The sequence below is a fragment of the Pseudophryne corroboree genome, chromosome 7 (genome assembly GCF_028390025.1).
Source record: "Pseudophryne corroboree isolate aPseCor3 chromosome 7, aPseCor3.hap2, whole genome shotgun sequence".
NCBI lineage: Eukaryota > Metazoa > Chordata > Amphibia > Anura > Myobatrachidae > Pseudophryne > Pseudophryne corroboree.
In genome coordinates, this window is record NC_086450.1 from 68,262,116 (window position 1) to 68,274,995 (window position 12,880).

The following is a 12,880-nucleotide window of genomic DNA, read 5'->3' on the forward strand; positions in this document are numbered from 1 at the left end:
AGGTCCTACAAAGCTTAGTTGCTCATGTACTTAGACACAAACGGTTTCTCTACACCTCTGTGTGCAACTTCTCGGGAAGAGGGCGTTGTTCGAAGCTATCCAATATGACAGACTTCATTCCCGACCTTTCCAGATGAACCACATTGCTTAGGGAGCAGGTTCAAACTGGCGGTTACATCGGAGAATCCGACTCTCACCGCGCATACGAACCTCCTTAATTTGGTGATAGTTGAAAGAGATTCGGCATCAGGGATTGGAGGATCCTGGCAACGGATACCAGTCTCTAAGCTTGGGGTGCTGTCTTAGACGAACACCAGTTTCAGGGCAGATGGACGTTACTGGAGAGAGACCTACCAGTAAACATTCTCGAGTTTAGAGCGGTTTATAATGCGCTTCTCTTAGCCGAAGACCTAGTCATGGGTCAACCCCTACAGATACAGTCGGACATTGTCACAACGACGGCTTCCATAGACCGTCGAGGAGGAGCAAGGAGCAGGATGGCGTTGCAGGAAGTCTCAAGGATTTTGTTGTGGCCAGAAAGTCGAAACGTCATTCTTTCGCCAGTGTTCTTGACAGATGTGGAAGACTGGGGAGCAGATTATCTCAGACGCTAGGACATGCATCCGAGAGAATGGTACCTACATCCACTTTTTTTTTTTTTTTTTGACATGTTGGTGAGGAGATGGGGTCTTGGCAAGACCGTCAGCTGACCAGATATATGTCCAGGACAAGAGATCCAGCAGCAGAAAGAGTGGACGCATTAGCTCTTCCTTGGTGTTACAGCAGGGTTTACATTTTTCCACTTTTCCCCCTCATACCCACGGAAAGGGTTGAAACGAGAGCGAGCGGGGGAGTTTCTAATCGCACCAGATTGGGCCCGCAGGAGTTGGTTCTCAGACCTGCGAGGCTTACTAGCGGAAGGTCCTTGGCAGTTACCTCAGGGAGAGGCCCTGAGGTAACTGCCAAGGACCTTCCGCTAGTAAGCCTCGCAGGTCTGAGAACCAACTCCTGCGGGCCCAATCTGGTGCGATTAGAAACTCCCCCGCTCGCTCTCGTTTCAACCCTTTCCGTGGGTATGAGGGGGAAAAGTGGAAAAATGTAAACCCTCCTGCCTGTTATCTCAAGGACCATTCCATCACACAGACCTGAACAGGCTGCGTTTAACATCGTGGCTATGAAGGCCGGATCTTAAGGTACAGAGGGATACCGAGAACGGCCATTCCTACAATGATTGCCACTAGGAGGCTGGTCACAGCCATGCACTTCTACAGGATGGAATTCGACGAACTTCCACTTATCCAGACTTCTACTCTTCCTTCAAACCGGTCTAGAGTAGGGCTGAGGCTGGGTTCTCTGAAGGTTCAAATTTCTATTTCAAGGACGGTTAGCAACCTTTCCAGGGGGTCAAATTTTTTTCTTACAGGGGGTTCTGAGGATATGGCCCTCTTTTCGCCCTCCTACTGCACCATGGAATTTACATTTGGTGCTGGATTTTTTTTTTTAAAAAACAAAAAAATTCACCAACTTTTGAACCGTTAGCAAGAACAGACCTGAAATATCTCTTTGGGAAGGTAGCGTTATTGCTTGCCTTGGCTTCGGCCAGGCGAGTTTTTGAATTGGGACCCTTAACGTGTAATATTTCGGGTGTTTTCAGGTAAACCGTCCAGATGTAGTCCCATCTTTCCAGAGTCTCGCAGATGGGGATGTGTAATTGGACGTTGGCCGAGCTTTATGGGTATACATACAAGTTACGTTGTCCTTCGGAAAGTCAGACCATTTGTTGTTCTGTATGCTGGCCTAAGAGTGTTTGGACAGTTTTTAAGCAGTCTTTGTCTAGATGGATTAGAATTGTCATGCGGCAGGAGGATATTTCCTGTGACAAACAGGTTCTGGTTCATGAGGGTGCTCATACTATCCGGTCACTAGGTACCTCATGGGCGTCTGCCAGAGGTGCTTCCACTGCTCAACTTTTGCAGGGCGGCGACGTGGTCTTTAGCCCACACGTTCGCAAAATTTTACAAGTTAGATACCTTTACGTCCGGTGACTCAAAGTTCGGACGTTATGTTTGGCAGGCCACCGACAGCACTTTCTCCCTGGGGGATAACTTTGGGACGTCCCCTACTGTATAGGACTCCAGTGTCCCCTAGTGGATGAAAGAGAAAAGAGGATTTTGGTACTTACCGATAAATCCATTTCTCTGAATCCTCTAGGGGACACTGGACGCCCGCCTCGGTGCTGTCAACCTGCTGTGTTCGAAAGTCTGGTTAAAACAGTTCGTGCAAACAGCGTTAGTTATTCGGTTAAGATTTCTTGGATGCTCTTTGATAGGTTGTACGGTTCGGTTCCTCGCCATGTGCTATAGTATCATGTCCTATTCTCTCAGTCAAATTTTCCAAATTTTCCAAACTGAGGGAGGAGGGATGTGAAGGGGGAGGAACCGGCTGTGCAGACAATGCTAATTTTAGATTGTGCCACACCTCCGGTTGCTAGCTTCACACCCCTACTGTATAGGACTCCAGTGTCCCCTAGAGGATTCAGAGAAATAGATTTATCGGTAAGTACCAAAATCCTCTTATTTCATTTATATGATCAGTCCATTCAGGCTCATATATAACTTATTGTGTGGTCCCCATCCTTCTACCCCATCCACATTGGGATCCCCGATATCAATGGGTTTCCTGCTCGTATTTTTACCTTTGCCCACACTTTCATTATCCCAGCGCCACTCTTTCCCTTTAATAAGATGGCGCTCCAGGTCCCGTAATAACTATTTGGCCTGCCCATATCCCTTCTAACCCAGCACCATCTTATCCCATTATCAAGATGGCGCTTTAGGTGTCTTGTATTCATGCTTGTGGTTCAGCCTATATGTTACGCAATACCAGCTGATAACGTCCGTCAGTGGCGACGGGCGGGAGCGGCAACGTAGCGCTCCCGCCCACCGCACCCGCCCTCTGATCACAACCATTGGTTGATTCACTGTGTGTAGCTGCACTAAAATTCCGTCCCCCCCTGACACCTCCGAACCCAGAAGTGAACAAGCCCAGACGGGCGAAACACGTCTTCCACGGGGGTCCGTATATGGAGTGATCTCATGGAATCACCTTTATTCACCTGACGATGCACTGATCTACTCAACTGTCCTCTTGTTTGGAGTTCCGTAAGCCTCATCTGTTGTGTGGTTTTGTTCCACAGACAGTATCACCTTATCTGCAATCAGCTATATTCTTTACATATCAGAGCTAATAATAATTTTCTCATGTGAAGATTGCTCCTTGATATAAAATGAAAGTGTAATCTCCAACAGAGGCCAGGACACTGCTACTAATCCCCTTCTTTTGTCATAACCTGCATTGACTCCTAGTATCTATCAGACATTCCTCTGTCAGGATTATTTTCTTTTATAAACAGTCTGCTCATATTTTCCAATTAAGGGAATGTTTCAGTTATGCTGGTTCATTTATGGCAATAATCTATGCTAATTTCTGATACTAGTTCCAAGTTTAATTATTTTAGTGAGACCAGGACAGTGTTCTATAACCTATATAATTCCTAGCATCTACTAGATACTGCTGTGTCAAGATGTTTTGAACTCGCACATAGGCTGTTCTAAATTGAAGCAATTATTCTGTCACACCAGTCTATCTATAGTATTAATCCGTGTTAATTCTTGACTTTTTGATATATTTTTTTTAATAAAGTAATTTTTATTCAACAATCTGGAGAATAAGGTACAGACATTGCAGAGCATCATAATATCACAAACAATAAATCCATCAGTTTGAGGCATAACCTCATTATTGAGAGAAATTCACAGTTGAGGGATATCAGAACATGACCAGGAGGGAATGTACACATAATTTCCCGTTGTATAGATTATTTGGGTCTGCAAAATCCGTAGCCATAAATATAAATCCTCATATACTTTTATATTTACGCCCTTAAACTAACCAATAAGAACATGAAAATAAAAGACAAAAAATAAAATACAAAAAACAGAAGCAAGGTAAGAAGGAATATTCTGATACCGGACCACAGTAATCATGCGGTTAAGTAGGCGATCCCGCAGGGCTCAACCGCCAAGCATCTCAACCACGTCATTAAGCAGTAAATATTTGGTGAGTTAGCATTTCAATGCCCTCTATAGCTGCGGGATCGGGTGAGAATGGGGGGAGTCAAGCCATGGAGACCAGACCCTTTCAAATTTGGCTGATGCGTTTTGTTTCATATATATATATATCTTTCCTTAATTATTGTATCATTAATTAGGGTCTTAAGCGCAGAAACCAAGGGGGCTCTAGGGGCCATCCATAGCCTCGCAATGCAAACCTTAGCCAAGGCACATACACTGCGAGGATAGAGACCCACAGAGACGTGTCAGAGGGTCCGCATGGAGCTTAGCAAGCAAATATCCATACGCACAGGAGACCATCTTAGCTCGACCCAAAGTAGCCACAAAGGTCTTGATGGGAAATGGGAGGATTCGTGGGGGGGACTCAGCAAACTGGGACTGGAGGGCGTGACGAAGCTGGAGGTATCTGAAAAAGTAGGAGTTGGGTAAATCAAACTCATCTTTCAGTTGCTGAAAGGATTTGAGTACACTATCTAGGTAAAGTTGGGAAATAGAAACCACAGATCTAGGGGCCCACACCTCCCGCCCCTCAAGCGCATGTAATTCAGGGAGCCAGTCAGAGTACCAAAGGGGGGTATCTGGGTCCAGACCATCGTATCCCAAGAGGACTCTCGGGGCCTGCCATATCTTTAATGCCTGGAAAATAATAGGGGGAAGAAACCGAGCTATGCTCCCACTCAGCAGCACCTGCACAGGAGAGAGATGAGGAAAGTAACAGCGAATAAACTCACAGTGTAAGGAGTTAACCCCAGAATCCTGTGCCCACACAGTAATATGAGTCAGCTGAGCAGCGTAGTAATATATCTGAAAATTAGGCAGAGCCAGGCCACTGTCAGAGCGCTGCCTGGTAAGGGTATTTAGCTGTATTCGAGGTCGTTTGTTAGCCCATATCAGAGAGGATAGAACACTATTTAATTTCCTAAAGAATAGCGGATAAATATATACCGGGGACTGGAGAATAATGTATAAAAGTTTGGGTAGTATAATAATTTTAATGAGATTGACCCTGCCAGACACCGTCAGTGGAAGCTTACACCAAGTTTTGGATTTGCCCATGACCCACTGCATAATTGGGTCCAGGTTCAGAGGGACAAAATCAGAAGGGTCATTAGTTATTTGAATCCCGAGGTATTTAAATTGTATCGTCCAACATAATGGCAGGGGGATTTTGGGAATAGTAGGGGGGGGAGGGGCCTATGACTGGCATAATGTATGATTTAGACCAGTTAATTCTAAGACCCGAGTGATCACCAAAGCACTCAATCACACGTAGCAGAGTGGGCATTGAATTGGTGTAATCCTGTAAGAACAACAACATGTCGTCGGCATAAAGAGCTATTCTATCCTCACGTGAGCCCGTACCGATTCCCACAATATCTGGGTGCGATCTTATCAGACAGGCCAGGGGCTCGATGGCCAGGGCAAACAGTGCGGGGGATAGGGGGCAGCCCTGTCTAGTACCACGGGATAGTTGAAAAGAGGGGGATATATAGCCGTTCACCAAGATCCTGGCACTCGGATGTTGATACAGTAATTTAGTCCAACTGATAAAATTGGGTCCAAAGCCCATACAAGCCATCACCTCCCATAAATAAGCCCATTCAATGCTGTCAAAAGCCTTGGCCGCGTCTAACGAGACCACAGCCGAGTCAGAAGGGGAGTCATGTGGGAGTTGCAAAATGGTATATAGTCTACGTAGATTAATAGATGTGGACTTCCCTGGCATGAAGCCAGTCTGGTCCGAATGAACGAGGGAGGTGATCACTGTGTTAAGCCGTACTGCCAATATCTTTGCCAGGACCTTAGCATCGGTGGGAATCAGGGAAATCGGCCTATAGGAGTCTGGAGACCCAGGGTCCTTACCGGGCTTTGGAATCACTATTATAATTGCCTCTGACATAGAGAGGGGAAGCTCGTTATTGGCAAATATATCCAAGTGAGCCTGGGTCCAAAGAAATCTATATGAGTTTTGTACACCTCAGAGGGAATCCCGTCACACCCCGGAGCCTTGCCACTAGGGGACATACCAATGGCCGCAGTCACCTCCTCGAGCGTCAAGGGCGCCTCCAGCAGCTCACAGGCCTCAGGGGAGAGTGCGGGCAGCGCAATTCCCCCCAGGTAATGCGAGATATCTAGAGTAGAGCACGTCAATTGTGAGCTATAAACTCCAGAGTAATAAGATCTAAATAACTGTGCAATGTCCGGCGTGGTGTCAACAAAGGAGCCATCCCCATCGGACATCTGGGTGATCGTAGACCCAGGCCGATCATAGTGTATCAGACGGGCCAGGAGTCCCCCCGTCCTATCAGCCTGCATATAAATATTAGTAGCCTTAAAAAGGAGGGAACGTGAGTTCTTATCGGACAGATGGGCCATCCAAGCCGACTGAGCCACTAGCCAGCGTACCTTCGTCGCGGGGGCAAGTATTGGGACTCTAGTTCTCTGGCGTCGCTCTCGAGGGCCTGTTCTCTCTCCCTGGAGGATAGTTTATGAGCCGCTATGCGTCCAATATAAGAACCTCTCAAAAAAGCCTTAAATGAATCCCAAACTATCGTACCCGGGGCTGACCCTACATTATCATTAAAGTACCCCCCCCACTGAGTCTCCAGGTCGCTGCAGTCTCCTAGCTGGGTCAGCCAAGAGGGGTGCAGCTTCCAATAAGAGTGCCCCCTCTGACTTCCCACAGCAATAGTCATCAACAGAGGGGAGTGGTCAGAGACCCCTCGGGCCTCATAGTGAATGTCAATGATCCCCGGGACAAGGGCAGGGGACACTAGCATCAGGTCAATCCTGGAGAAGGAGCCATGAGTACTGGAAAAACAGGAGAACTGACGGGCCGTAGGGTGACGGAGCCTCCACGCATCAACCCACTGCAAGCTATCCAAGAAATCTGCAAACTTGGTAGGGCCACCACCCGCCAGCGCAAGATTCTTGGAGTGCCATCGGTCCAAGGATAAATCTAGGATATTATTAAAATCGCCCAGGCATATCACAGGGGTGGAAGGAGATGGAGCAATAAAAGAGGCAGCCTGCTGCAGCACAGCATATGAAAAAGGAGGGGGGACATACACTGCTAGAATATAATAGGGCTGGGAACTCCGTTTACATTCCATAAATACAAATCTTCCATATGGGTCAGTTTTGATCGACAATAATTCAAATTGCACTGATTTTTTAATCGGAACCGAGACACCCCTAGAAAAGGAAGAATGAGAGGCATGGTAAGCCCATCCCACCCAGGCCCGTCGTAAAGACAATAACCTGTTTCCCTTCAAGTGGGTCTCACTGAGGCATGCAATATCCGGGTCATATTTCCTAATCATATTCAAAACCAGAGATCGTTTGATTTTGTTATTCAGACCTCGGACATTCCATGCCAAAAATTTCAGGTTAATCATGACCCCATGTATACTCTCTGTGCCTCCCGGATAGACATTTCCCAAAATATAACTGAGAACCAACATCATTAATACCAGCAGCACATGACGTACATAAGCCCAGCATTATAATCCATAACGTCTGAATTAGTAAACATCCTTGCTTCAGAAAAAACTCAGGTAAGAAAAATAACAAACTAGAGAAAAAAAACCAAAAACAGCAGCAAAGAGAGCCGCAACTAGCAGCTTCCCAATTATCCCTCCCCTCCCCGTACTCCCCCCAGAACACCGGCATACTTATATCCCAAACCAACAACCCAAACTACCAAGTGCTAAGAGGGCCTAGATTCTCAACTAAACCTCTAACCAACACCACTTGGACGGAAAAGTCTTGAGCCACCAATGCAAAGGAGGGGGGCTCCCCGATCTAAGATCGTTCCCTCCGGTAGCCTAAGCCCAGCTTCTGCAACGCAGGAGATCAGTCCGGAGCCAGCTGTCGAGCACCCGGTGCAAATCTGTCCAGCCATTGTGCCGCTTCCCTGGGGGAATTAAAAAACTTGGTCTCCCCATCCGGCACGACCCGGAGCATTGAAGGAAACAGCATGGAATATGGGATGTTGAGGTCTCGCAGACGCTGTTTGATGGGCATAAACTGGGTTCGGTCCTTCTGGACGTCTGCGGCAAAGTCCGGGAAGGCCGACACTTTGACTCCATTACGGACCAACGGGCCCTTTGTACGACCCAGGCGAAGAACTGAGTCCCGGTCCTTATAATGCAGGAATTTGGCGATGAAGGTGCGTGGAGGGGCACCAGGAGGTAGCGGCCGAGATGGTATCCTATGTGTACGCTCCACCGTGAATTGGGCCGTAAAGGACTCTGCGCCATACATCTCCTTGAGCCAAGATTCGAGGAAGTCCTCCGGCTGCGAGCCCTCTTCTCTTTCAGGTAGGCCTACAAATCTGACGTTGTTCCTGCGCAGCCGTCCCTCCATGTCTAAAAGCTTGGTCTGAAGGGAGGAAACTTGCTGGGTCACCGTGGATACGGATTGCTTCAGGGGGCCACACATATCTTCCAGGTTGGAGACCCTTGTCTCCGCCTCACCCACTCTCTCACGGATACGCTGAACATCTTGTCGGAGTAAGGATAGGTCGCACTGCACCTTTTCCATCTTGTCGGAGAGACGCTGTTCACTGCCAGCTATAGCCTCCAGCACCTGTTGAATAGATGGCGCCTCCGCCTCTTCTGGGGAACCGGCCGCAGATGCAGAAGGGGAGTTCGAGTGGGTCGGAGATGTTCCCTTAGAAGGGGCCGATGAAACCCTGGGAGTGGGTTGCCTGGCATATCTTTCTAGTTTGGCCGCGGCCGCACTCTGGCCGCCCTTAACCATATTGGACAGGAGCAGTCACACTCACCCCAGGACAGGGTTTTCAGAATAAAAGTATAAGTAGAAGGCGGTAGCAGCAGGGACGTATACAATCAGTGGCGGGAAACAACTGTGCCCGGTCTTTAGGCCAAAATATCAATGGATAGAAAATACAGGCTTGTGGAAAAGCAACAATACGGATGGGAATATTGGAGAGGGAATGTCCTGTAGCAATTCCGGGAGGCAAGGGTAGGATATTGGTGTGTAGTACCCTGTAGGATATTAGTGCAGTGCAGCAGTGTAGTCGGTTCCAATCTATATGCAGCTCCCATATGACAGAATGGGAGAGCTGCGCAGCGGGAACAGCCGACTATGCTTCCACCAACATGTTGAGTGAATATAGATAATATAGATAGAGAGGCTGAGAATGGATGAGAGCAACTTGCAGTGATGTCTCAGAGATCAAAAACAGGGCACAGGGCACAGGAGAGTCCTATCAGGCAGCCCATCAGATGTCCAGACTTTGGCAGCAGCCTTTATAATCCACTAATTATTAAGAGATTATAAATGGGAGAGAGCAGCATGCATCCAGTTCCCAGAGTGCAGAGACAGTTCACAAGGCACATAAGAATCCCACAGGCAGTTTTTCATATGTTCAGGCGCGGGCAGCAGCCTATATAAGCAGGTTCTAAGATGGCCGCCGTGCCCCTTCCCCTTCCCCAGGAGTACCTGTACTTTTGTCGGCTATCCGGGCCCAAGCCACAGCCCGACAGGCAGAAGAGGAGTTATCCCTTGTATGCAGTCCCTCCATGGCGTCCGGAGCAGCAGCAGCCGCCGCTCAAGCTCCGGGCGACTCGCGGTCGAGGCCACCAAAATCGAGGCCGGGGATCCGGAGGAGGTGTAGGCCGCAGGGCCAGAGGTCGGTCAACGCCGCTACACAGGTCCCGGAGAGTTCGGAAGAAGGTGCCCGCCGGTGCCCACAGCTTGTGGTGAAGATTCCGGCCGGGCAGAGACACCAGAGGGGGTCAGGATCAATTGCAGGAGTTTGGTGGCTGGGGAGCTCCCGAGTTCTGCTGCTTACTCCTCAGCCATCGTAGCCACCGACTTTTTGATATTTAATCAATTGTTGGCTCAGACGTTCTAATGTGTAGAAACTTTATATATATGGTTTTTTGCTGTGAGAATACATTTGTATCACCGTCTATGACAACATTGTATGTCAAGAGCATAATATCATTTACAGTATCTGTTACTTTGTCCAGAACTCACTTTATGTGGATACATTACTTATTTTTGTCTTGGAATGTCAATACAATGATTTATTCTTTCCCCTTCTAACCAACAATTTTCATGGACTCTCATCCACGATCCACGGAGCACAGCACCACGGATGTGGGAACTGTTGAACCGTGCCTAACGTGGAAAGCAGATCCACACAATTTCACCCACTTTACTTATTCATTTTTCTTTCCTCTTTTCTAATTACTTCCTACTCTATTACTTCATATATAGGTGCACTCTCATTGGTGTACAGATTGCATAATTCTCTACTATCATACCACGCTGCCAATGCCCGATCTCGTTCGATCTTGGAAGCCAAACAGCGTTGGGCCGGGTTAGTACCAAGAGAGGAGACTGCCTGCGAATACCTGGTGTTGTAGAGTAGGAATTATTTTCCTCCCTATGTGAGAAGGGACACCAACAGCAGTATCACCGCTAACTCTATCCAGCAAATTCTTATCCCCCTCTATCTATTCCGTGTCCCATGCAGTTCAACACCTCATTTTTTATCTATAAATGTGGTGTTTATCAACATTTCAGGTGTCCAAATATTGGTGACCATTGAATATTATCGTAATAACTTAATATAAGTGGTTCTGTCTGAACGTATCCACAACAATTTTTGACCACTACTCGGTCCCATCAATACAGAAAATCTGTACTGGTCAGGGGAAATGGGGGTATGACAATTCAGTGTCTACAACCTTTCCAATTACTCTTTGGAAAAAGAGACCAGAACATTTTAATATTTTTCAATTATTTATTCTTTATGGATCATTTAGATGGGTAATTATATTCTAAATAACATTAATAAAAGTTATGTTTTAAATATTCTTCAATATAGAATATAGGAATCTTTTTCCTTGCATAAGAGTGCGCCCACACAAGAGCCTTCTCTTTCTCATTCTCCCATTGTTAATCTGTGTATTTTCTGGCTCTGGGCGCACCACCAACTAGGACAGTATTTAATAAGAGAAAATTGTATACATTTTCTCTTTCCCATTACTAATGGGTAATTAATTGTCCAATTTTGGTATTTCTTTCATATACATTATTATATTCTTGTGACCTGTGCCCAATTGCCCCGTGTGTTGCTATAACGATCTATGGTTGTTAGCCATCAATTGCTCATGAACATCCCTACCAGAGACTCGATAGTGCTGGTCTCTGGAGACCATACCTCTATTCTCAACTACATCCTATGCTTGCAGTACTACTACTAGAAGAACTATATTGAGCTGTACTGTATGGAAATACACTGTAATCAGGAAGTAGTTCTGCAATAACCCCTCACCTGCAGATGTATCTCAGTGTTTCAGAGTTGGGGAACATTCTTAGTGCTTTCTTTTGGAAGGGGATGGGGGAATGTTGTAATTCAACAGGGCAATTAATTGTAATGTCTTCCTTTCAGGGGGCAGCGCTGGGCTGTATGGTGGGGCAGATGACCTACGGGAAACGTCAGTTTGAATATGTAGACTGTATAATGAGAGAATTGATTCCTCATTTCCATCATGCAGTGGATCATTTGCTGGACATTGTGGATGCAGATTCTAATGCATTTGGAAGCTATATGGTAAATGCAGTCTTGGATTACTTTGATCTCTGCTTTCCTCATCTCCATGGTGATGGCAAAGTTTTAGGTGTTATTGTGAGATAATGGTGTACAGGCAAGTGATGATGAGGTCTCTCATCCCCCTTAGGCTTGGTGATTTGTCCAGAGCCATTCCCTGTTGGAATGTGAATGAATACGTATAACATATATACATATAATACATATAAAGATATGACTAAGATTAAAAAAAAAATAGTATCATAATGGGAATTAATGCTTGCATAAAGAAATGACTGCAGATTAATCTCATACTTGTAAACACACTATACTTCTGAGTATAAATATGCTGGGCCCTGTGATCCATTCTGTAACTACAGTATATCAGAGGTCGCTTTTAGTTATATATATATATATTAGCAGAATCCATCTTCTTATATTCTCCAGTAGAGAGTTATTATTACTACATTTCCTATTGGCTGAAAAGTTGCTGCCTGTGACCACCATTCAACTGTAGTTGGCCCTATTACAGAAAGAATTCATTTATAATCCTCTATCAGTTTGCGCCTCAGCAAATACACATACCCTTCTACATTTTACACATAAAAATCGGAACAAATTCGAAAAGGGGATGTGGCCACAGGTAAAGTGGGCGTGGCCATCCCCCCTTTCCTATACTTTCAATGGAAGTTTGGAGAGCCAAAAATTGGTACAGACCATAAAAAAAAAAGGTACTGTACCTGCTAAAAAGGTACAGCTGGAGGGTATGAATTCATACAATATTGGAGTAATGTGTCTGGACTATAATATTGGTGACTGTATTTGGTGTTCTCCCTAGTTCCTCCTTATGTTGTCTATACTCTTTCTTGTTCTCAGACTGCTCTGAAGCTCCCCAAGAACACAGAAGATGAGCAACACAAGTGAGTTTCCATTTAATTTAATGCTTAAACGAATGTGTATAAAGTATGTCTGTTACCCACATTTGAAAATATACGATAAGGCCACAAGGAGGCGCCCCTGCTAATAGAGGAGCCTAACTGTAAGCAGAATACCTGTACTGGCTCACTTTTTTTATTTTTTTTAAATTGAACGTTAACTCTTTTATCAAATACTCTTCCTGGTGAAATCTCTACTGTGCACGCACAATAATTTTCCCGTTGATTTCTGCAGCCAGCGC

The 12,880-nt window shown here is 46.0% G+C and overlaps 1 protein-coding gene and 1 pseudogene across 2 annotated transcripts in view; both read left to right on the forward strand.

The window, feature by feature from the left end:
- FTCD (formimidoyltransferase cyclodeaminase) overlaps positions 1-12,880 on the forward strand; it is an 82,659-nt gene that overhangs the window by 53,883 nt on the left and 15,896 nt on the right. For both annotated transcript variants that reach the window (XM_063933272.1, XM_063933271.1), the window contains 2 exons: positions 11,566-11,727; positions 12,580-12,623. In XM_063933272.1, the coding sequence (XP_063789342.1) occupies positions 11,566-11,727; positions 12,580-12,623 (206 nt within the window). The remainder of the gene's footprint in view (positions 1-11,565; positions 11,728-12,579; positions 12,624-12,880) is intronic.
- Positions 10,419-10,537, forward strand: LOC134946585 (5S ribosomal RNA; annotated as a pseudogene).